General features: G+C 33.7%; 3 protein-coding genes across 3 annotated transcripts; 1 reads left to right on the top strand and 2 right to left on the bottom strand.

Annotated features, from left to right (window-relative positions):
• Positions 1-2,612: 2,612 nt before the first annotated feature.
• On the bottom strand, positions 2,613-4,088 carry LOC108339754 (basic leucine zipper 43). Its single transcript, XM_017576957.2, has one exon. The coding sequence runs from the start codon at positions 3,568-3,570 to the stop codon at positions 2,935-2,937; it is 636 nt and encodes a 211-aa protein (XP_017432446.1). The 5' UTR covers positions 3,571-4,088; the 3' UTR covers positions 2,613-2,934.
• A 2,127-nt stretch (positions 4,089-6,215) lies between these two features.
• Positions 6,216-7,679, bottom strand: LOC108332562 (E3 ubiquitin-protein ligase CIP8). Its single transcript, XM_017567888.2, has one exon. It carries the CDS (start codon positions 7,414-7,416, stop codon positions 6,397-6,399), a length of 1,020 nt encoding a protein of 339 aa, XP_017423377.1. The 5' UTR covers positions 7,417-7,679; the 3' UTR covers positions 6,216-6,396.
• Positions 7,680-24,382: 16,703 nt separating this feature from the next.
• LOC128194972 (uncharacterized) lies at positions 24,383-25,253 on the top strand. Its single transcript, XM_052871619.1, has 3 exons — positions 24,383-24,473; positions 24,584-24,642; positions 24,727-25,253. Exons 1-3 carry the CDS (start codon positions 24,383-24,385, stop codon positions 25,051-25,053), a joined length of 477 nt encoding a protein of 158 aa, XP_052727579.1. The 3' UTR covers positions 25,054-25,253.
• Positions 25,254-26,004: the final 751 nt, after the last annotated feature.

Genomic DNA, 26,004 nt, shown 5'->3' with positions numbered 1-26,004 from the left:
TTGATGAATGGAGTTTCACTTCTGTCGACTTGGTCGCACGGTGAACGGGACACCCTGCCGCACCAGTCGTTTCGAGGTCCACCCTGTCGTTCGAGGTGTTTCAAAAGATCAGCTTCTCGGCCTTCACAGCCCTCGACCGTTCGTCCTTTATAGGCCTACCCCGTTCAGCCTTGAAATGGCCTCAAGCTTTCGGCCTTCAGAGGCCTCAACATTCTCGGCCACCACGGCCTCAACCGTTCGGCCTTCACAGGTCTCAACCGTTCGGCCCCCTCAGCCTCAACTTATCGGCCTCCAAATGCCTCGACTTCTCGGCCTCCAAGGCTTGAACCGTTCGGCCTAACAAGGCCTCAACATCTCGGCCTCCAAAGGCCTCAATCGTTTGGCCTTCAAAAGGCCTCAACATCTTGACCTCCCGTGGCCTCAACCGTTCGACCTTCAAAAGGCCTCAACATCTCGGCCTCCCTTGGCCTCAACCTCTCGGCCACTGCTTGGCCTCAACTTGACCTTCTCGGCCTCAACTCCTCGGCCTCCAAAGGCCCCCAAATTCTCGGCCTCTGCGGCCTCAACCAATCGGCCTTTACAGGCCTCGACCGTTCGGCCACTGCTTGGCCCCAACTGGGCCTTCTCGGCCTCAACTCCTCGGCCTTCAAAGGCCTTAACTCCTCGGCCTCTGCGGCCTCAACCGTTCGGCCTTGAAATGGCCTCAAGCTTTCGGCCTCCAAAGGCCTCAACAACTCGGCCTCCAAAGGCCTCAAAAACTTGGCCACAATGGCCTCAATCGTTCGACCCTCAGAGGCCTCAACATTCTCGGCCACCACGGCCTCAACCGTTCGACCTTCACAAGCCTCGACCGTTCGGCCTTGCACAAACCTCCACTTCTCGGCCTTGCATAAACCTCCACTTCTCGGTCTCTAAGGCTTGAACCGTTCGGCCTAACAAAGGCCTCAACTTCTCGGCCTCCAAAGGCCTCAACATCTCAACCGTTCGGCCCCCCTCAGCCTCAACTTATTGGCCTCCAAAGGCCTTAACTTTTCGGCCTCCAAAGGCCTCAACCGTTTGACTATCTCTTGGCCTCAACTTGACCTCTAAAGGCCTCAACTCCTCCTCTTGGTCGTCCATGGCCTCACTTTTACTTAGCCAAATTCGGCAATCAACCATTCGGCCATACGACCTCTTCCATCCGGCCTCAGGTACTTAGCCAAAACTGGCATCAAGTGTCCAGCCTCACAAATACTCAGCCAACCATTCGGCCCCAACCGTTCGGCCATTCGGCCTCTCTACCATTCAGATACTTAACCAAATTAGCGTCAGCTATACGGCTATTCGGCCTTGTATATGGCCATTCGGCCTTCAGTACACGTCCATTCGGCCTTCAGTACACGCCCATTCGGCCTCTACCCCATCTGTCCTCCTCGACCACCAATCTCTGGTCGTTCGACCTCTACTACTCGGCCTTCGATGGCCTCAAACTTCGCGGAATTAGGTATCGAGCGTTCAACCTCGACGGTTTGTCCTTAAGGCATGACTCGTTTCAGCCTTCTAGCCAGTCATCTTAATCAACGAACGACGAAGACAGAAAAAAGGCCAACAGAAGATCCCGTCCGTAGCAGGAAGGCCATAAACATAACCCCTTCGCATAATAAAATCATGCTCGAGCTTGGGAGGCTTATGTACTGTATGGTCCTCCCTACCCCACATGCCGAACGGTCCTCCCTACCCCCATAGGCCGAACGGTCCTTAGGCCGACCACCAGGCCAATCATTTTGGCCGACCACATGGTCCAGATCGAACGGCTATTCCTAAGACCGAACGGTTCTTCTTAGGCCAACACCAGGCCAATTACCCCGGCCGACCACCCATAATGACCGACCATCCCGGCCGAACAGACCGCATGATTAGATTACAAACGATAATAGCTCATTAAAGCCCCTAATGGAGATTAAGGTATGATTGGGCCGTCATCAGGCCCACGAAAGGTAAAAGCCCATTACAACCAGTATAAATAAAGGTCTCATGTATGACTTCCCACCAGGTTGCATAATACATGCTCTACTTGCTATAATAACCGCTCGGTCATTTTACTGACTTGAGCGTCGGAGTGCCTTTGACAAGTGCCCGCCCGGCTTGGAGAACGAGGAGGGAGAACAAACACTACAACTGGGATACAAAGAAGAGGAGAGAGCCCGTTCGGTCTTCGCCAGCACGTCCAGTCCTCAACAAACAGGTAACCGTCTGTTCTTCCACAGCTTGGAACGCTTGAAGTATTTACGTGACCCGTCCAGTCTTCAACCTCCGTCCGGTCATCAAGGTCTGCCTTGTCTTCGGCACAACATGGAATGTTTTTAGCGTAGGACGTCCCCAAACCTTATACCCGAAACAAATAATAAAGAAAACTTCAAACACATGATCTTTCACTTTCATCGACACCGAATAAAGTTTAGTATAAACTTTGATAATGACAAAAAAAAAAGGTATTAAAATAAACTACTAGAATCAGCCTGAAAAGTTTGGATAATATGCACGAGGTTAAACGTTCGATCCTCGTTCCCAGTGGGTAGTATAACTTCATCTATTTCTTTCTTTTGGTTAAAGAGAAGCAAAGTTTGTACAGGAGAAGTGAATCATGATGGTTAATTCAACAGATATTCAGTATATTATATAATGTTAATCCCATGGTAGAGTATCGAATCAACATTTACAGGACATACATAGCATTTGATCACCAATATTATAAAATTGTCATATTAAGCAACATTTGCCACTTCGGATGCTGCATTAACCAGCTGGGAAGTAGTAACAAACTATGTCTTATAATATTTACCCGAGCTAGCTTTCTATGTGACTGCATCACCGAAACCAACCAGAACTTCAGGCCAAAAGGTCTGCGTCAGATTCACACTCAAGTGCTCATAACTATTCTTACAGCACATATGGCTATGTTCGGGAACTTGAAATTGGTCTAGTTGAAGAAGGCTCGGCTAGGAAGCCATTAGGGATGTGGTGAGGTTGTTCTGCACCTGCTGCAGGAACCAACAAGTCATAGAGTACTACCTGAAGAGAGGAAACTTTTTCTTTTAGCTGAGAATTCTGTTGGTGGATTTGTTGGTTACATTCAAGCAAGTAAATGATCTTTTGGGAGAGTTGATGGTTTAGTGTCTGCAGATGATCCACGTGATACTGCAGGACTTCAATCTGTTGTTTCTTTCGCATGCGAGACCTGCGAGCAGATTCTCTGTTGGAGAACATCCTTTTCTTCTTTCTGTCATCAAGGAGAGCCTTTGCTTCATCAGAATTGTTATTGTTGTTACTGTTTGATGAAGTGTTGGGAGAGGGTTTATGGAGTGGGATTTTAATTGGGTCGTGGCTGTTGCTTGGGAGGTGCAATTGGGAGCAGAAAAATGGAAAGTGGTGTAAACTATGAGGTTGGTCCAGATGGGTCAAATTATGGCCTTCACCAGTTTCCATTGTTGAGGTCGGGATAGGTTTCTGGGTTGGAGAAGGATAGTGAAAGCACTGTGTTAAGGAAGCATAAGGGGCTACATGGAGTTCATCATCTTCATTGCATTCCATGTCTCAATTTTTCATTCGAGTATGAGAGACGGAACTAACTGACCTACAAGTTTTATAGATTGGAATTGGATAGTTAATGCAGATAGAACACGAGTAGGTATGGGAATTTCTTGACATTTGGCCGATGCTAGGAAAGTTAAGAATACATATTTGATCAAGATTAATAACAACTAATGGTCAGATAAGTTTTGTTCAGTAAAATGGTGGGATATAATTGACCTAGAGACAGAGATCTGAGAAGTAAAGTGGTTTAATGGCTGTGAAGGCAATGCCATTGACTTTTTGATTATAAGTATGCCTAAAAATTTATACAAAGCAGCAAATTCAGTGATTCTCTAACCTAGAAGAGAGCCAGAAAATTAAATTATGCCATATAAGCTCAGAACTTTATACCCCATTCAGTAAAATGCTGGCTAAGGACTCTATCTGCAGTTCTTTTTTCCTATTTTTGGTCTTGATTATATACTCTACCCAAGAAAAAATGGCAATGCGCGTTAAAATTTTACTTCATCTATTTCAACCTAAAATTAGGTTACAACAAATTAAATAAAAGTAGACAAATTCACTCTACCCAATAAACATTATAACTTTTTATACTTAAGGAGATTTGATAAATTGAAGACACTGTTTACAGTAGCATTTTAAGCTTTGGATTAAAAAAATGTCAAATGTTATATGAAAAGCAAATCAAATAATTGGGGTATCTGGCGTCTCCATGGAATCTTCCATCATAAACTATCACTTTTACTTAGTGGGCAATCACAATGAGATATTGCTTACACGGATGACATTTATATGTCAAGGTTAACACGTATATAAAAAGTATGATACTTGCAATGGCATAGGTATTCTCTATTCATTGCTTATATAGCGCAGATGCTAATTAAAAGCCTAATATATTGCCTATAATAGGTATTCTCATGCATAGTAAATCACCAGCTTTTGATCCCATTGTCACATGGAGTTTCAAATCACTGACTTCCAAGCATATGTGGATTTATAACCTATTAACATCCATTTTACAAGTTTTTATCCAACTGAAATTTATTTAGATAGACATCTTAATAAACTATATAAATTAATTCTTTAGTCTGAAGTTGAACATATTTATGCTAACCAACAGCTAACAGAAAAGAATAGGTTTGTTATTGCTCAATTTATTGAGATAAAACCTATTACTAATATCTTGCAGATGCAGCATTATGAAAAAAATAGCAGGCGATATTGAAGTGAATTTTCGCTCTTCATTGTCATTATTATTACTAATATTGAGTTCACGTGACAAATTATCCTATAATTTAATTTACATAGGCGTGCCGTGCGTGGCAATAATCACCTACACCGAAGTGAGAATGACCACTCCTCCTAACAAATGAATCTTCAACAAGCAACTAAACAAAAACACCCCTAAAAGAAAGGAATGAATACCTACGTTTCTACAACCAAAATAATATTTTCAATAACAAATATCATATTTCAAGTTACTCTCACAAGAAAATGCAACTTCGCATTCCTCATTATTCCATTTTCAGGTAACTGCACCAAATTTGAGTGCGTCCTAAACTGTAACTTCATTCAAGAAAGTCACAAAGAAAATACTAAATATATCATATAGTGGCTGAGGAATAGTGTAGAAATCTCACCCCGTCTTGTCCTTAACTATAAAAGGATAGCATAAAGCTGAACTCTAGTATTATAACCTCAGCACTCATACGAATCCTAGAAATCACACTCCAATCAGAAAAAGAGATCTATGTAAGAATTTCTTCCTCAAGAACAAAGAAAGCCAGCAAGACTTCAGCTACATGAAGAATGGATAACAAACCAGAACAGGAAGCCAACTGTCAAAATCCAATGACTATTAATATATAAAACTAATTGGTAAACCATGAACAAAGAATACCCATCCAACAGCCATTTTTCTCTCAAAAAAAAGGCTCTTCGACTCCCTTCTATGATGAAAAACGATTTCACAGTCAAGGGAAGATTTTCAATCCTCTGGCATTTAAGTTTCATGACATGACTTCTGGCAGAAAAAAAAATAGTTTCAGTAAAATACTCTTTTATTCATAATGATAACTATTTTAAACTATAATGAAAAATACTTTTATATGAATATTACCTAAAATTTAACTTATATAAAAAATTTAGATTATAATTGATTCAAAAATTAATGTACATTTATTTTGAAATTTTACAACTTCAACTAATTGATAAACTAGTTTAACCTAACTTTTTCAGTTTTAACTAGTTTTTTCAACTTTTAGCTAACTTTTTTGAAGAAAAACATTGAAATAATAAATTTTGAAGTCAGAATCCAAAATTAAACATATGAACTCCCTAAAATTTCCCCTGCCAAATACTTACTTTTGCATATGCAAAGTTTTTCCCAATTTGAACATCACCAACCAATCACAGCAAGTTATGACAATTAACATTATATTTCAATGTAATTTCAGATTTGAATGTGAATGCACACAATAATAAAGATATGAGAGGATAAAATCCGTCAAAAGGGTCTGCTTACACTTCCAGAGTTCCTCCAATCTGCCGGAGACTTCCTCCAATATGCCGGTGACTCAGAACGGCACAAGAGAGCTGAATCATCTAGAATAAGAACATGAAGAAATCACAACAACCACAAATTCTAGGCAAAAATGATCCATTTCTGTGATGTATCCCAAAGTACAATTCGAAGACAAAATCCCTAAACTCAAATCTCCAAAATAAACAAGACCATCACATGCATTTTTTCAGGAGCAAAAAATCTATACTTGATCAAATACCCTACACGTGAAAATTCATCAAGTAAACATATCATCATGATCACATAACAGATGTATGTGCCTTCCTCTGCTCATAATCAGCATCATCAGTGGGAAACTCAAAGCGACAAACGGGACACGTGTTCCTTATCCCCAACCACGGCACAATGCAGTCCCCGTGATAACGATGCGAACACGGCAACTGCTTCACCTCTTCCCCAACCCCAAACTCCTCCTTACAGACCGCGCAAACCACGTTTCCGTTTGCCACGTCAACAGCGCTCACGACCACCGCCGACAGTTTCCTCACGGCGGAGACGGACGCCGGAGGCTTCCCGACGAAGGCGACGTCGTTGAATTGGCTGAACATCTCGTACTCGGCGGCGTACACGAAGTCCTCGTTGTCTCCGAAATACGGCTCGGAATTCGTTCCCTCCAAATTGGCGTTCAACAGAACCTGCCACCCCAAATTGTTGGTCTCCATTTCAAATTCTACTTCCTCCTCCGCCTCCTCTTCGATTCCAAAGGAGACGGAAACGGAGGTGTCGTCGAACATGCTCAGAACTTCTCTCTCGTCGACCACTTCCTCCCACTCGAAATCATCATAACTGTCTCTGTTGTCTTCCAATTGAAGCGCGTCCAAGCAGAGAGGGATGTTCGAAACGTCGTCGTTCACGTTGTACTCTTCCTCCGAGTGCGTGCAGATCCCGAGCACGCTGTCGATGTTTCCAGACTGGTAGAGCGATTCGTCGGAGTCAGATCCGACGGAGAGCCGACCTCCGACAAGTAAGTCGTCGGCGGCGGGGAAGCCAAGGTCGATGGCGTCTAGGGCGTCGATAACGCCGAAAAAGGCGTCGTTAGAGAGGGGATCGGTGAGTTGCGATTGTTCAACGCGCTGGTGAAAGAGATCCATGACGAAATTGACCTGGTTCTCGCGGTCGGTGAGGGAGAAACGGTTGGAGTGGAATTCGGGATCAAAATCAAAATCTAAGTCCCAATAAGGGAAAGGAATCAGAGTTTGGTCATCGTCGGGGTGGCGGGAGTGGCGGTGGTGGCGGGGGTAGGTGGTTACATCTGCCATTGTTGTTTGTTGGAGGAAGAAAGTGTGGTGTGAATGGAAACTGTGGGATTTTTGGGCCTATAATGGGTCGGGATGTGGAATGACGGAAGTGCCCCTGATTGTTGCAATTCCGTGCCTTCTCGCCTCCGGAATACGGGGAAGCACACCATCTTCCGCTCTCTTTGCGAACACGTTCTGAATGTGTCTCCTTTCCTTTTCTGCGCCACACAAATTAATTAATTCTCCACTTTTTTTTTTATTATTTATTGGAGAAGATTCAAATGCTCAATCCCATCCGTTACCAGAAAAAGAAAAATTATATAGTAATTGACATTTCTTTTGTTCAAATATTGTAATTTTTTAAGGTAAGTTGACTCTTTTTTTTTTTTAATCTTAGTTTTTATTTCCTAACTTATCTAAAAGGTTTAATAGTTCAAAAAGTCTTCGATTGCTTATCTGAAATAGATCTTTTAGTTGTTATTTCGTTTTAAATGAATTTTTATTTTCTAAAAATTTGAATAATTAAATTATTATTGTTAGTTCGTACTAACATCGTTTAAAAGTTAACATTTTATTATAGGTCAAGTTAACATTGTGTCACATAACAATAACAACGTGACGTGCCATTTATATACAGAAAAAATAATTTATTTTATTTGAATTTTCTAGAATAAAAGAAGTTAAATATGTCCTTAATAATATTTTAAAATTTAATTCGGGTTATATAATAACAAAATCACACATATAACAAATTAACATGCTCTTATCAGTCGATTATTCAAAAGGTTTGGTCTATTTTTGAATCTTTTTCACCTTTTGTTTTCTTGCATGTGGATGAAATCTCCTTTCTCATTTTTTAGGAACACCTTTCACTTCTCATATTCAAATCCATGAAAGAGTTGATCAATTTCATATTAAACTAAAAGTATTTAACAAATATCAAAGTACTCACTTCGATTTCTCTTCTATTTATTATCTATAATAAGTTGAGAAAATTGATCAAATAAGTTGAAATGAAGTTTGGTGGAATGAGTTACTTTGAAATATATTGGATGATTAATCATCTTCTTCTTCTTCTTGGTTTTCCCAAAAGATCAAGCTTCAATTTGGGTTCTATGGGATGGTTCCCCTTACGTAAAGGAGGAGTTTTGTAAGTGGAATGATTAGTATTGTTGCACGCCTGTTGGAATCAGGAACCAGGTGCAAATAAGAATGGAGGTAGAGGAATGGGTAAACACGACAGAGATTGCTACGCATGAAATGAATCCTACAGTAGCCATTGATGTGTGGAGTTTGAGCTCCATAATTTCGGAAGCTATAGAAAAACAAAATACTTACTTCCATTGAGGAAGATAAATTTCGATTTCAAAAAATAATCATAATTTTGTATATCTATATTTACACGTGTCACGCAGTTAATCACATCATAAAAATTTAATAACCTTTTGGAGAATTAAATCCACGAGTTTCTATGAAAAAAATAGATAAAATTGATTTGGGACTAAAACCAAAATCTCGTTGAAGAATCAAAACATTTTTAATCTTTAAAAACATTATTTTAGTCTCTCAAAATTATTGATCAAGATTTATTACTATACATTAAAAAAAAATAAAACTAAATAAATATGAAGAATAAAAATTTAAACATAGAATCTTAAAATTTTGATTTAAAAATATTATCATTATGTTTTATATAATACAGTCATAATCATAAGTAATGGATAAAGATAGAAAAAATGATGTAAACAAAATAAATATATATTATTTAGATTACTTAGTTTAAAAATTAAATATTACACATTCATAATTTCTTAATATAGAATTTTAAAAGTAAAATGTTTAGGAATTTAGACCATAGCCATTTCATGGGTTTATTTGGCATCTATTATCTTTTTAGGTTAAACCCCCTCCTTAGTTATGCGATTTTGTCAATTTAGTCATAATGAAAAATTGACTCAATTGGGCTCCTGCCGTTAGATTGGCTTAATAGGTTTATTTTTTATGACATGTGATGTCGACGTGGGCAGTTTTGTAAACGTGACATTTACATACCTTTATACGTGGCATATATAATTAAAAAAAAAATCTGAAAATTGAAACCCAAGGTTCATCGTCTTCAACCTTACCAATCTAACGACAAGCGCCGACAATGACCTCCTCTATCAGGTTGATTAGTCCTGCAAGGTCTCGATAACGTCAAAGGGGGTGAAGCCCGGTTTGGCTAGTGTGCTTGAAGTTATCGATCCCCAAACCATCTTCCAATCCCATTCCCAATCCAGTAGCCCTATATTCAGAGAACGCATAGACGCAATCCACTTGTTCTGAACCTCTCCCCGCTCCTCCATCCCAACCCAAACCTCCTCCTCCACTCTCCTTTTCATCCTCGTCGTCCCCAACTATCTTATTATTGATTTTGTTTGGGTTACATAATAGTGTTAGAACCTAGATCAAAGTTTCTGTTTTTGGGTGTTTTTAGTTAATTAGTTTCTGCATGCACTACTCATGGCTATGGCTTTGAATGCTCTTGTTGGACACGTGCTTGATGATCTGCTGAGCACTGTTAAGGTAATGAAAGACAGTGAAGTTCAGAGACACCCTGGAAAAATTTGTATTCCATCCTTGAAAAAGTAGAACCGATTGGTAGGCAGATAGATGGTCTTAACAAGCGATTGGATAAACCAACTAAGGAATAACATAAGTTGTGAAGAAGGGGAAGGAGCTTGTTATTGAGTGCTCCAAAGTTGATTGGTGGAATTGTTGTTATAAGGTCAGTTCCCAAGAGAAACTTCAAGACTTATCTATTCTATTTCTCCCGCCGAGGTGAATCAATCTTGATAACCTTTTATCATTTCAATTTTGTTTTCTGTTTCCGAACATTTCAAATGTCAAAGTTTTGGCAAAGGTGCGCCATAATTTGTTTTTGTAATCCGTGGAGTTTCAGAGTATGCAGAAGTTGTTGGGACTCCTCGTCTAGGGTATTGAAGAAGATACAGAGTATGAGATTGGAAGAAGAGGCGACAGAGTATGGCTTGCATCTAGGTTTCACGTCTAACAGATTTATGTGAGGCCCGATTCAAATGTAATTTGGAATTGATTTTTGGATTTCTTCTCACAGGTGTGATGCATAGGGAAGAAGATTTCTGGGCGATAGAGAGGGAAGATGATTTCATTGTAATGGAAGATGACATTTTTTTAAATTTTTAAATCAAACATTTTTCACGTCAAACTTAAGAAATTTCACGTAATACCCTGCTTATGTCACGTTTCAAAAACTGGGCACGTCAACGTCCCAGCTTATAAAAAACTTAATCCCATTAAACAAATTTAACGACAGGGGCTTAATTGACTCAAATTTTTATTTTTTATGATTAAATTGGGAAATCCAATAAAACGAGAATCTAACTAAGAACTTTTTAAATTATTTTTTATTTAGTTCGCTTTAAGAATAAAAAGGTATACTAAAAAAATAAAAGATAAAATAATATTAATATATAGTATTAACATAAAAATAAGAGTATAATAAAGGTGAATTATTATAATATATTATTTGGCTAAGAAAGGGTACTTAGATGTGAAGGAAAGATTCCTCTCACTTCAAGAACATTAAAAATGTTATGGGTTTTTTTGACATTAGTTGCTTCCTTCTTTAATAAAAGATGGAATGGGATTATTAATAGCATCTTTATGATCCATCAAAGCTTCCTACGTTATGGTTTCCATAAATGCTTTTATCTCACCCTTTACGCTATTGGTCTTAATGATAACAATTTCGTTCCTATTTACATTGGTTCATATAATATAAATTTAACTCTCAACTTTATCACTACCAAGTAAAATTATATAATTCAACATGTTCTTTAGCGACAGAGTATAATAAAACTTATTTGAATATTGTTAATATAAAGTAACAATATAATATTTTAAAATATATTTGTTAATATAAATATTTATATATTAACAAAATATATTATTAAATTTTAATAATTTAATTACGTTATGGTATTTTTTAATATTATATATACATAATATTTGTTTAATAAAATATTATATTATTATGATTATTTTTTTATTACCATATACATAGTAAATTATTATTTTTATTAATATTATTTGATATGTTTTTAATATTATAAATTTTTATTATATAAATTATAAAATTCAAAAACTTTATAAATATACACGATATTTTATTAGGAAATATACACTCTTTTATATATTTTTATTCATAAAAATATAATTTTTTATTGACTCAAGTATCTTAAAGATACACAAGAACATATATATTAAAATTCTTTAATCCACTCATATTGGCAGAATTTTCACGTTCAGAATCCTAGAAAAAACATAAAGAATATTCCATTAAATATAATTTTCAATAAAATTTCCTAATAAATAAAATATATCAACCATAAGAAAAAAGTAATTACATTTATTTCTTACGTCGTAGAAGAATTCTGATAAATCAAATATTTTAACAGATTAATTTGTTAAGTTAATCTTTTGTAATAATATCTTCAAAAAACTTATAATGCATTTTTTTATTGTATTATATAGCCTTCAATTCAATTACAAGTATTTGGTGATTCATTTGTTATAATTTTCTTTAAGACTTAAGTAAGTGTTATGGGTTTAATATACGACATATTTTAGCTTTAAGTGTTTAATAATATTTTGAAAATAAGAAACTTAAATAATTTTTTCAAGCAAAAACAAAATAATAAATATTTTTTTATAAAATTAAAATTAATTTTTAATAAAATAAAACTAGGTAGGTGGGTTGGTGGACCAATCCGGCCCACCACGGGTTCAATCCGCATGAGCCGGATTTAAACGAACAGGATTGAAATCTGACCCACATAAAAAAAATATAATTTTTTCTAACCCAACCCGACTCAAATCCGTGGTGGGCCGGGTTGACTCGTGAGTTGTGACCTATTTTGACAGCTCTAGTTATGACGAAATACTATATCTATTTATTTGTTAACACAAAATCCTTAAAAACAAACACTAAAATGTAATAAATTAATCTTGTAAAATGTGATGGTCGAGTTATTAAATAATAACATTTAACAATTTAAATTATTTGATATATGTTTTAGTTTAATAAATATATAAAAATAAAAAATAGATATAAAAAAGAAAAAAAACTCAGACTAAAATGTTTAGTTTATTAAATATTCAGTGTTAAAGAATATTGAATATTAAAAGAATTGTTCATAGACAAAATCTTCTTGGAATTGTTTATTTAAAATACAAAGTCTGAATTTTATAAAAATGATCTTATATACTATTTTTTCTGTACAGGTATCAATTTTAATTACTTTAAAAGCTAATTTAAACTTTTCTTTTAAGTTAAAATGTCTCTTCAATTCATATTTTGGTATTGAAAGGAAATCGAATGTCTGTACTCGGGGCTATTACTTCTGCACTCTCACACATACTAATTGTACCGCTACAATTTCAGATAAAGATTCAGAGATTTCATACAGTGCATTGCATCAATGTTACGCTGTCACCACCGTCTCATGCCGACTACAGCACAGAAAGAAGAAGAGAAAAAACGTGAAAAATAAAATAATATATATATATATATATATATATATATATATATATATATATATTCGAAACATATTTAATGCAGCACAGTTTCAAAAACCCTGAAACATTTTTACATTGACACAGAATATAATTTAAGAAAGAAAAGAGTAAAAAATAAATAAAATAATATTAAATAAATGTAAAAAATTTGAGTGTGGCAAAGAATAATTTTTCTTTGGAAAAGATGAAAATAAATTATATGTATTCTGAAAAGTTTGTTTCAAAATCCCATTCTGAGAAATTTGTTCTAGAATGTATATGTTGTGAAAATTCTGTTATGAAAAATTTGTTTCAAAAAATCTCATTCTGAACATTTTATTCCGAATATCTTCTAAATTCCGAAACTTTAAAAAAATTTCAAAATACGTAATCTAAAAATTATTTATACGGAAAGTAGAAATGGTTATTTCGAAAACTTGAGGGGGTGAGCGATAAATTATGGGGTTTAGGAAGTAAAAGCCTTGTATGGGTCACGGCTAAATACCACCCAAATTTCTTTTTCTGTTGGGTGTTTCTGTACCTCCAACTTTTTCATCTCCACCTCCAAACTTTAATTAAATACCTATTTTACCCTTAACTAAAAACACTTTTAATTTTTTGGAAACAAAAAATATCTTACTCAAACATTCATTACTGTCCAGCACAAAATCTCTCTCATTTGCTCTCTCTTCTTCCTTATTTGGGCTTCGATTTCTTCTTCGTTTTCTTTCTTTCTCAGCACAGAACCTTCCTCTTCCTCATTTGGAATTTGATTTCTTCTTCACACTCTTTCTTTGGGAGGCACAACTTCCTCTGCCTCATTTCATTTCTGTTTCATCTTTCGTACAATAACAAATTTGAAACGCGCATAAGTCTGACGTCAAAAATCGATTAGATTTCATCAGATATCAACGTTTGATTGCGTTTCAAGTGACAATATTTTTTTTCTAATTTATTTTTATTTTATAAAAATGTTATGTTTAAATGTCTTGCGTTTTTAATTTGAGTTTTGTATCTTTATTTTTGCGTTTCTAAAAAAATTGTATGCTTAAATTTTATGTCTTATTATTTTTTATTGTTAATAAGATTTTATTATTTCATAGACATATATTTATATTAATTAAATAAATAAATATTTATATTTTGATTAAGTTTTGTTGTTTTCAATTATTTATATTTTTTATACAAAATTTTAACAAAATAAAAAATTAATACAATAAATTAAACATTTATAATTAAATTATAAAATCTGATAAAATAAGTTATACATTTATAAATAATTTAATAAACTTAAAAATAATTTAAATAATTATAAATGTGTATTTTTTATATTATAAAAATTAAACATTTAAAATGGATTTTTATATTAACAAAATTAAATAATTATAACAAAACAATTATTTTAATAATCAACTATTTACTATATATACACTATTATAATTATTATAAATAAATAAATATCTTTATATATACATATATATATATATATATATATATATATATATATATATATATATATATATATATATTTAGCATAACTAACTACCTTATTAATTAGATGACATTTCTAGAAATTGAAGATGCAGGTGAAAAGGTTAGAGGTACACTCACTTCATTAATTAGAGGATATCTTTGGGAAGGTGCAGGTGAAGAAGTTGGAGGTGCAGAATGAAAAGGTTGGAGGTGCAGAATAAAACACCCTTTCCTGTTTTGTTACATTTTGCTCCTAAATATATCTTGATGGAAATATTTTTATATTTTATTCATTTTAAAGTTTTATATATGTAAATGTAATTTTCGATAAAGAATTTATAATTTTAAAATTGAAATGACGTTATTGAAAATCACTCTGTCAACAAGACAATGAAGAAATAAATTAAAAAATTTAAAATCACTCTGTCAATAAGACAATGAAGAAATAAATTAAAAAATTTAAAATCACTCTGTCAACAAGACAATGAAGAAATAAATTAAAAAATTTAATTTAAATTTAATAACAACCATTTAAGATCATTTTAATTAGTTTTCCATAATAACTAGGTTTTTCTGACTAAAATGGTGAATTTATTTAACATAAAAATGTGTATAAAATAACACTGGTACTAAGTATCCTTTTGTAAGATCTTGAAAATTTAAATCACCTCCACCTGTCAAATCACGTCTTTAATGTTCTAAAATCCTGTCCAGAAATTTTATTAAGAAACGCACCACACCCTCTCGTTCTGAGCACCATTTAATGCATCCTCGTCACACGTGCAGTGCCATTAAAACGCACTCACACTCATTCTGCATGCAGCTGCCAAGTGTCACTTTGGAACATTCGAAAACGTTAGTGGAATCCAAGTGGCAGCAGGTGAATGGACGTTCGTCCTACGTGGGGAGAGAAATTAATTTTCTGAAAAACACTTTCCCACTTCTCTGCATGCTTCATCTTCTTCCCTAAACCTTTGATTTCCAAACTCTCTGCCTTCTCTCTAGAACCTCCATCTTCTCTCTACCATAACTTACCTTCTTCTTCTCCGATCCAATTTCAGAAACCGTAGAAGCAATCCAGACGTCATAAGCTTTCCATCAAACCGAACAAGTTCAAGTTTTGAATACTGGTACGTTCGTCCCTTAGCTGTTCATTATTAGGGTTCATGCAAAACCAAATATGGTTACATGCATTCTCTTTATCTGAATCAAGTTTTGATTCTGGATTTTGTTTTAGTTCGCAAGAAGTTGAGTGGTCTGAGGATAGAAGTGATGGTTGGGTGAATTCGGGATTTCGCTTTAGGACATTCGTTCACTACTGATCCAGGTAAGGGAAGCTTATTAAGTTTAATTCATGTGTATGTGTTGTGTTGTATGAATTATATGAAATTATAAAGTATGAAATTTGTATTTTTGATCCTTGATGTATGATCTGGATGATGAGATGATATATGAAATTTATGAAATGTGCTATGATATGAGTAGTTAAATGTATGAAGGTTTATACTGAAAAATGAGTTACTGTAATTGAGACTGGAAATATGAAATACTATGAAAATGAACGTTCGTTATCGAACGGTCAAATATTTTGTACTTACTTGAAAACAGAATTCTTTCATTTGGAAAGAATACTGATCTAGGACGAACGCCCTCTTCTATTAGTCTTACGTTTGAACGTTCGGCCAAACGTAGGTGCACTGAGAGTTATGCGAGAAAGTGTGAAGCTTAGAAAAATTCCACCTTATATACTTAGTCATTCCTAAATAATTCCCTTCACTATGATTATCTTATAAATTTCTCTTTCTATTAATATCCCGCCTCAGCGATGGGTCTCGACCCAGAGCGTTCGTTATGGGTAGCGCTCGGTCTTATACCGAACGCTCGTTCTTACCCTTGGATTCCCAACGTATGAAAATAGCGTTCGTCCAAACAGTAAATTAATATCCGCTACCGCATTCGGTCATTGACTGACGGTTAATATCTTTTATAAATTCGTATCCGTATCAATATCTAAAAGTCTTGCGATGTCTTTATTCATTTGGATTCGATCTAAAGTCCTTGAATTTAAATTATTCTAAGTATCAGTTGAATCGTTCTAGAGTCAGTCCATTTAATTGATTCAAGTGGTCATGACGTCCGTCCTTGGAAAGACGTTCGTTTTCTTTCTTTCAGAAACGAGTATCTCTCGGTATCAGGTTAACGTTCGTCCTCATTATGAAGGGGGCTGAACGCTCGTCTTTTTATGAAAGTGGAACTAAGAATGAAAATGTGATCTAGAGGGAATTGTATAATGTGTGAACGGTATATGAGATGAAATTATGATTATGGAATTTGAACGAGCGTTCCAAAGAGGAACGTCTCTATGATTTGAATATGAGAAGTTGTGTAGTATGACCATGGTAAATCTGCTGATGGCAGTTCATCCTGATGTTCGGTGAGTGCTCGTCCTCAAGTAAAGGGGAGTAGGTCATGTGTGGGAACGGCAGGAGGTCCTAGTCCTAATGAGTACTTTGGACTGATAGGGCTAACCTCGGGTGGCAGCTGTTGAATGTTTACAGTTATCACATCACCCGGGTGCACGAACGCCTGTAGGTACATGGATTCATACAGTCCGGACGGTCTGTCTTATGAGAGTTTGAGCTGATTTTCTATGTTGTGATATTTTATGAATGTTAAAATGCTACTTGTATGAATTACTTGTGAATTAAATTCAATAAGCTTACCCTGTGTTATTTCCTTGTGTTGTCGTTCGTCCATGAACGTTCGTCCTGTCTATGCAATGATCATCCGTGTGGATGTGAGCAGACGGAGAGGCGTTGCTTGAAGAAACACTAGAAGAAGAAAATTTGGAGGACGCCAATCTGGTCGAAGTAGAGGTTAAAGCCGAGCCCTAGAGCGCTCGTTAGTTGTAGCTTTTATTTTCTGTTAGCTTTTGGACGTTCGGTTAAAGTTTGTAAAATCGTTCGTCTTTAAACTTTGAAATACTGCTGTATGGTATTTTATCTCTGTACGTAAGAACGTTCGGTTTTGGAATTTTAAGTTTAGTGTAAAACTGCATGTTTTAACTGTTAATTGTAATTAATTCTAATCTATGGTAATTACTATATTTTGGGAATGTGTGCCCCGGATTGTACAAAAAGACTAAATAAATTATTGCACACGTTATTATTGTTTTGTGTCATGTTATTTATCTATACTTTGAATTCCATCTTACAACTGTTATAAAACATTTTTAGCGACTACCGGATAGTATAATAGTGTTTGATCAATTTTAATAAAACATTGTTATAGTATAATAGTGCTTAATCAATTTGTTTGGAATAAAGATACCAATTAAAATTACATTGATTAAAAATCAAAATACCAAAAAAATGTTATTAAATATAATAATAAATAATAATAAATGAAATAAAATATTATTATTATTTTATTTCAGGAAGCAATGTGTAAGACCTAAAAATATTTTAAGAACACATTTTAAAATTAGATTAAGCTTAATAATATACAATCTGAACGAAATAAAGGTATATAAATTCTTATTTGTGTTTTTATATTGGTTCATTTGTTAATAAAAGTCAAGATATAATTCTTGATATACAATCAAGTTGCACTACATAAACAAACACTTTTAGTACAAGAATATTGTTCAAAAACATTCATTGACTAGACAATTACTTATTGTTTGACCCATATTCGTTTAATTAAATAACTGCATATTGTTTAGAATTTAAATATTTTTGACTAAACAGTCAAATATTGTTTGAAATACACTTTATTAAAACTTTTGATTACAAGAAGTTACTAAAATAAGTTATAATGTCCCAATAAGGATACAATATAATGTTCACTCTACTATATTGCTAAAAACCATAACATTGTTTTATCAACAAGCTAGGTTGCACTTATGAGATTAATCATAGGCCAACAAACTTTTGTGCAAGAGTTATTCTTTATTCAAAAGTTACTCCTATATATATGAAATATTTGGAAAGATGTGACTTCTTATTTTATACTTGTTGTTGTGAGACTCAGAGACGTTTTTTTAATCCAAAGTTGTATTAAATGTTTTCCGTGCAACATTTAATATTAACTTCAATTTGAAGACACAGTAATATTTAACATAATTTTTCAAGTTTTTGTAAGATATCTTTTAACTTCATTTATGTTGTGTTCACTTGAGGGTGAATTACTCTTTACACAGTTTCGGAAGCGATGAATCCAAGGTAATCACGTGTTCACTTGCAGCGATTTGCGCAGACAGATTGCAACTGATTTGCGGGATTGACACCTTTTTAATCACCCACTGAGGAGACGAGATTTGGAGGGATCCAAATGAAAAAGTCTCATGTGTCCTTCGACAAATATACAATTACACTACATTGTTCGTAGCTTAATATATTCGATTCTATTACAAATATGAATCGATTCTAAGCATTTTAAAAACAGCAAACACACTATTCACTCATGAGAGGGTGGAAGTGAACGCTGAAGAGAGTGAAAGTGAACGAAGTGTTTCATGAAGACCAAGAGCTGCGAAGGTGGAGAAGATGCTGGAGAAGACGCTGGAGAAGACGAAGAACTAAAACTGTATTCAGTTCCAACACGCCGTATTCGATTACAAGGTCTGAAGAAGAAAAAGGGAAAGCGTATTCGGTTCCCATGTTGCGTATTCGGTTCCGCCATTGCTTCAGAAGATGGTGTATTCGATTCCCAGCTACGTATTCGGTTACGAAGGGTTCAACTTTGGACGTTGCAGCTTGTATTCGGTTCCATACAAGGTGTATTCGGTTCCCATTCTCATTTTTGGTTCGTGCTTGGTGGCTTGGTGGTTATGGCGCGTTGATGTTTGAGGAAGATGGAGGTTGCAACGATGATGGTGTAGGCATGTGACGAAGGTGCTGGTTGCAGCGTGTGGTTGGAACGTTGGTGGTGGAAGCGCCATGATCCGTCATGTTGGAGGAAGCAGTGCGCATGCAATGGTGGTTAAAACAATTGGTCTTTTAAGATATTTTCACTGCACAACTTAAGACTCAGCATGAGGTCTTCCTCTTCTTCTTACTTTTCTAGCGTTCAATTAGGATTTTGGATTAATGTAGCAAAAACAAATTGATTGAGAATGACTGAAGTGGCGGGTGAGAAGGGTGTGATGCAGACTCAGGAGGAACAGAGCAACAATGGCTCCATGGTTCGGTGGGAAAGTTTTCTGCCTCGGATGGTGCTTCGGGTGTTGCTTGTGGAAGCTGATGATTCGACTCAACAAATCATTGTTGTGCTTCTCCGTAAATGCAGTTACAAAGGTCTTTTTTTTTTGTCTTTTCTTTTTCTTAAAAAAAATTGTTTAAATTATGTTTCTAGAGAAAATGAAAACTACCTTTCTTTACTCTCTGAACGTGTTTAATGTAAACAAACGAACACAGGTAGATTTTTCAGTAATTGGTTTCAATCTGGTTTGTTTCACCTACGACTTCATGTGGTCTTTTTCCTGGAGGTTCCGCTTAGCCATGTAATCCAGGCATGAATTAGTTTGTATCTTCACATCCATCCCATACAAGACGTTTAATAGGGATGTCGACACAATATCGTTTCAATAGATTGCTTACATACCTCACTCAAGCAACTTCATCATGATCTATTACAAATATATTTGTATGTTATTATGTTTGCACTTTTTATTTTAATAAATCTCACTTCCATAACAAATAAATTCATACTACTTGGAACTAAATTATATTACAAACAAATACTACATTTAAAATTAATTTCATTTTACTAAATTATAATTTTTTTACTTTATATTTAAATTATTTTAATTTTTTTTTAATTTTTTACACTTTACAAACATTTTTACAATTAAATATAACATTAACAATTATCATTTTATAAAACTTTAATAACTAGGGGCATTTTGGTAATCTATAATTTATACCAATTAAACAAATTTTTTAAAACTGTCATATCAATCAAATCCTAGACTAACTTTCACAAACTTTACCTCTAAATCTACTCTCAATTACCTCCAAATCTACTCAAATAAACACAAAAAAAAATTTACCCTCAAATCCATTCAATCACTCTCTCCCAAATCATCTCCCCCAATCACCCCAAGTGAACACATCCTTAGGGTAGTATGAGATTGGTGTCGTAGGGACATCTTTCTAAGATGTTGTCAGTGTAAAATAATTTTAACATACTTTTAAGAGATCCTTTAATGTTGATGTTTATTGTAAGATTTTTTTTCTGTCAAATGAATTTTGTAAATAATAGTATAAACATTTTAAAAAAAATCTTATAGTTTGTTTTGAAAATAAATTATTAAGATATATGTGAGAAAACACTATAAAAAAAATGATACTCATATCTCTCAAGATTTGATACAAAGATATAATGTTTATATACATTGATATAAACATCTGGTCAAAATGCTCTTAAAATATAAGATATGTTTTGACTGGTATAAAATTAAACTATCAATTCTTACAATTTTATTTTTAGGATTGATCTATTGGGATGTTTTAGTAATCTAATTTACTCAACTTTAAATAATTTGCATTTTTTTATTGTAACTATTATCATATGTTCTCTCACACACACACATATATATATATATATATATATATATATATATATATATATATATATATATATATATATATATAAAAGAGATCTAAAATAGCTAAAATAATAAAAATAACTCATGTTAAACACATTTTTTAATATTAAAATCTCACTATTTCTACTCTAATATCAAATTAAAAATGAATTTAGGGTTAAATATGTTTTTAGTCCCTAAACTATTGGCCGTTTCTGGTTTTCGTCCCTCTTTCAAATTAAGGTACGATTTGATCCTCAATCTTTAAAAAACGTTCGTTTTAGTCGAAAAAACAAACGTTTTGAGGACTAAAACAATGACTAAAAACAAAATTTTGAGGACTAAAACGAACGTTTTTTAAAGATTGAGGACCAAATCGTCGTACCTTACTTTGAAAGAGGGACGAAAACCAGAAACGGCCAATAGTTTAGGGACTAAAAACATATTTAACCCATGAATTTAAATCTAATTAAACTTTATATAATTAATTTTTAAAATAAAATTAATTTTTATATTTATATTTTATTTTATTCATATCTTCTAATAATTAAAAATTAACAAATAGGACAATTCATATTCAGCAATAAAAAAAAGAGGTATAATACTAATATTGATCTTTTTTTACCAACTAATTAATGCAAATATAAGTCATGGACAATTTTTTTAACAAGTACTCATCTACAATAAAAATATTAGCAATATTACTAATAAATTACATAATTATTGGTGATTTACGTCATCACTCTATCTAATCATATCCAATTTTTATAGGGTTTCACTTTACTTTATAGTAATGCCTAGTGGTACACATTAAATAATGATGCAACCTCATCATTTTGCATATTAACCACATTTTTGCATTATATTATTGTGTGAATGATAATATGTATATTATAATATGCAAACATTACTAAAATTGTATATACTAAATTGACATTACTTAGGCTTTAATTCACAATTGTATTAATTTAATCAAAATATTGTACTGGTATAAAAGAGTGCATGATCTTAAAAAAATAAAATAAAATTAGAAGGTCATGTTTCTCTATCATAATCAAGTGAATATTGAATTTTAATGTTATCACAATGTTAACGGTGATGATGAATGTGTTTTAATGGTTATGTAATGTTTGGATGTGCTACAATCAATATATTAGTTCAATCATTAACGAATCATTATACCAATTTAGTCAAATCATTACACTAATTTTTATATATTCATTAGTGCAAAAATGACTTTACACTACAAAAAATTAGAGTTGGCCCTGACTTTTCACGAGCGAAGAAGGAGAGAGGAGTAGAGTTGGCCGCACCAGTTCCGTCGCCGGACACCATGCTCACCGGCAGTGATTCCAGGAGGAGATGTGCGATGGCTGGTTTCTCTGTTGGTTAGAGGATCATAAAAGAAAGAAGATGAAACGTTAGAGGTTTACAGCACGGTGTAAAGAAGGAAAATGAAAAAATATTAGCACGGTGTAAAGAGGAAAAATGAAAACATATTTTCACTTAAAAAGTTTTTGAATAAAAAAAATAATTTATTTGTGGTTTTAACGAAACCGCGAAAATTTCCAGAAGTTTAAAAAAAAAAACCGCTGAGTGTTTCGGAGGTTTCAAAATCCCCTAGTAATAAACCCCTCCTATAAAATATTATTTTTGTAGTGTTAGAGGTATGTTATTTTGGACTTTTAACCTATATTAACATACGTCTAAAGTGCTTTAGAAGTCAGAGTGGCGGGATCAGACGTCTCCCAATTAACAAACGTCTAAAGTGCTTCAGAAGTCGGAGTGACGGGATCAGATGTCTAAATAGAGTCAAAAAGTGACTTTTTAAATTTCTGGATTTAGGATTTAGACGTCGGACCCTTCCACCGATCATTTTTTACGTTGGATATTCGAGAGTCAGACATCTAAAGGGTGACGTTAAAGGTCTTTTTTTGTACTAGTGATTAAATATAACTCTCGTGGGTGTTAATTTATCATTTTTCTTATTGTTTAATATATTTTCTCTTCCATTAATTTTTGAGCTCCTAACTATTTATCATAAAATTTAAATAAATTTCTAAATTTCTATATAATATGTATAAAAAAGGCGGGTCAAATAAAACATCATCAGTTAATTCGAAATCTTAATTATTCCTCATTTTTACCTTATATATTAATTAAACATAAAATAGCTTTAAAAATTTAGAAACAAGAAAAAACAACATTTCTTTATTCTTTCTTGTCTGCCAATACAAAGGTAACAAAAAAATGTTTTTTTTTTATATTTAATCATTTGTGGTCACCGTCATTATTTAATCACTTCTGTAATGACATTTCTTATTGTTTTGAATGAATTAAATATTCTTAATTATAACATTGTTGGCCAATGGTAATGGTCAAATCAGAACACTTCTTACAAAGCATCCTATAATCTGGTCAAAATGAGAAAAGGCTTAAAGCTATCTGCAAGGGATGCTCCATACTTAAAACCCCAAGAAGGAGAGATACAACTGTTAGTCTACACTAACCACCTTTTATTTCATATAATAATGCACATTATACACAGTTTACCACAAAGGGTGCCCTAGTTTATAGCGTGCCCTAATTTATTTCTCCCATCCCCACTCACTTTTAGGTAATTGTATAAACTTCAAGCTATCAAAATCACTGTTTAATAATAGTATATTGATTTCAACAAACAAACCTTACATATTGGACTCAAGGGTTGTCTCTAAAAGCTGAATCCGAGACCAATCTTTTATAAACATAGGTTATAACTAAGAACCAACTCTATTTACACATAGACTTAATCGAACACTTATTATATATATATATATATATATATATATATATATATATATATATATATATATATATATATATATATATATATATATATATATATAGCCACTAATCTCTTGTCTCATTTGTATGTTAGGAGAATCGAAAAAGGTGTATGAAGTTTCATAGGAAGTGGAGCATGGAGTCATGGAGGATTGACCGAACAAGTTCTCCTCCTTGCATGCATGACGGCCGACAAGAGCTAACATCTCGTATCTTCCATTTCACGCGATCATACACCTTTTTCTTCACTTTGACTTCAACCCTAGTTTCACTCCCACAAACAAAACAAAGCCCTTTTTCAACATTGTTCTCGCTAGTCGTTAATTCCTATTCCCAAGTAACGACCATGGAAGTCTCAGTAATAAATTAATCGTTTTTCTGTGATTTGTTCACAAATAGCTAAAAGAATTTGAGATGCACGTGGACCCTATAAGGAAAGACCCTTTCTCTTTCGCAGGATTCCTCTCCTCTTTTTGTTCAACGACATACCCTTATTACCGTTCTGTTATTCCATTCGCAATAATGGTGTGGGCAAGCTTAAGGTCCACCACCTTTCTCCTAGTTTTCATTTTGCTTCCTCTAATATTCTCCGGCGCACACACCCAAAACCAAGGTTCACTAACTTTTCTATTTCCTCATCATCTCTCTCTTTTCTTTTCTGTTGTTGTCATAATATTGTGTTGAATCAGTTTGCCTCACTTTGTTGCAACCTTAATTGTTCAGGTAAGAAGACCATGGTGGTTACCAATACTGAAACATCAAGAAGTCAAGTGAACTTGGAGGTATGTGTGATACTGTATATATGCTATGAATAGTGTGATTCAAACAGTGAGTTAACTAATGTGGCAGCATTTTTTTCACAACAGGTTTATCATGGTGTTCCAGCAGTTGCTGAGACAGATCAGAGAACGAGTTTTCTTTCTGGGAGAAAGATGATGTCTAGAGAAGTGCACTCGAAGTTGAAGGTGAAAGAGGCTGAGAATGGAAGTAATCCGGCAAAGGGCTTGACCACCGAACGGAAAGCGCGTTGTGTGGTTGGAAACTGCAACCATGAAGAAGTTTTGAATGTGAAACAGTATAAAGTTGGTAAAAGAAATATAAATGGGCATTCTGGGAAAGTCAACATGTCTGGTTTGGTGCCTCTGAATGCTGATTACTATGTTCCAAGACCTCACCCTCCCAAGAACAACTGAATCACAAAGTTTGAAGCATATATAAGGATTTGACATATATATGTAGTGTTTTTTTAGTTTGGTTAGTTTTTACCTACTTCTAACCATATTTGCTTTGGTTTTGCTCTCAGTTTTGTAATGTTACTGTTTAGAATAGTTACAAGTAAATTATAGGTGATTATACTTGTATGTAAATTGAGGCTTTGAATGTGAACTCAGCAGCTCTTCCACTACTTATATTAAGATTTGGTTTAAATATATAGTATTCTTTGGTTAAATCCGACATTTAACAAATCCATTACTGAACTCGTTTAAAAGAACAAAATTCTCCCAACTTGGAACATTTGCTTTATTTATTGAAAAATGTTTTTTTAATAATTTTGTTGACAACTCCTTTACAACATTTACATGTTATTAGTCTATTTCAAATATATGAACCAATAAAATAATGATATCTAATTTATTGTAAAAAATGTTATTGTGAAAATTTATTAACAGATTATAATTCTTGTTTATTTTAATTCTTTAACACATTCACATTCTGAGCAATTGTAGATATATTATTTCTAACGTTGTTAAATATTTTTTAAATGAATACTTCATTATTGGATTAAAAGTTAATATTGATTTAAAAATAAATATACTTTTAGTTTTTCAAAAGGAAAATTGTCTGATAACTACGACTTGTTCACGTTACTTTAATATTACATTTTTTTCATCAAACAAGTTATGTATTTTTTTTAATTTTTCAAATTATTCTTCTAGGAAGTTTAGGGGGAAGACATTTGGACTAAGAAACTAAGTCAGATTTTGTTTTTATTATATGAATAAAAAAAATCTTTGAGAGACATAATATATTTAAACCCCAAACTAACAACTAGTTATGTTTTTAAAATATGTTAGAAGAAATTATTTAACTATAAATTTACTAATACTATAATAATTTTTCATACATAATTAAGATAATAAATA

This window comes from Vigna angularis, chromosome 1, assembly GCF_016808095.1.
Source record: "Vigna angularis cultivar LongXiaoDou No.4 chromosome 1, ASM1680809v1, whole genome shotgun sequence".
Taxonomy (NCBI): Eukaryota; Viridiplantae; Streptophyta; class Magnoliopsida; order Fabales; family Fabaceae; genus Vigna; species Vigna angularis.
The sequence above is the reverse complement of the archived record's forward strand: the minus strand, read 5'-3'. Positions and strand labels throughout refer to the sequence as shown.

What these genes read in the sequence shown, in the direction of transcription:
- LOC108339754 (XM_017576957.2), bottom strand. Translation starts at nt 3,570, where the DNA reads ATGGAATGCAATGAAGATGATGAACTCCATGTAGCCCCTTATGCTTCC.
- LOC108332562 (XM_017567888.2), bottom strand. Translation starts at nt 7,416, where the DNA reads ATGGCAGATGTAACCACCTACCCCCGCCACCACCGCCACTCCCGCCAC.
- LOC128194972 (XM_052871619.1), top strand. Translation starts at nt 24,383, where the DNA reads ATGGTGTGGGCAAGCTTAAGGTCCACCACCTTTCTCCTAGTTTTCATT. An exon ending in CGCACACACCCAAAACCAAG is followed by an intron (nt 24,474 to 24,583) that starts GTTCACTAACTT and finishes TTAATTGTTCAG; the next exon opens with GTAAGAAGACCATGGTGGTT. An exon ending in GAAGTCAAGTGAACTTGGAG is followed by an intron (nt 24,643 to 24,726) that starts GTATGTGTGATA and finishes TTTTCACAACAG; the next exon opens with GTTTATCATGGTGTTCCAGC.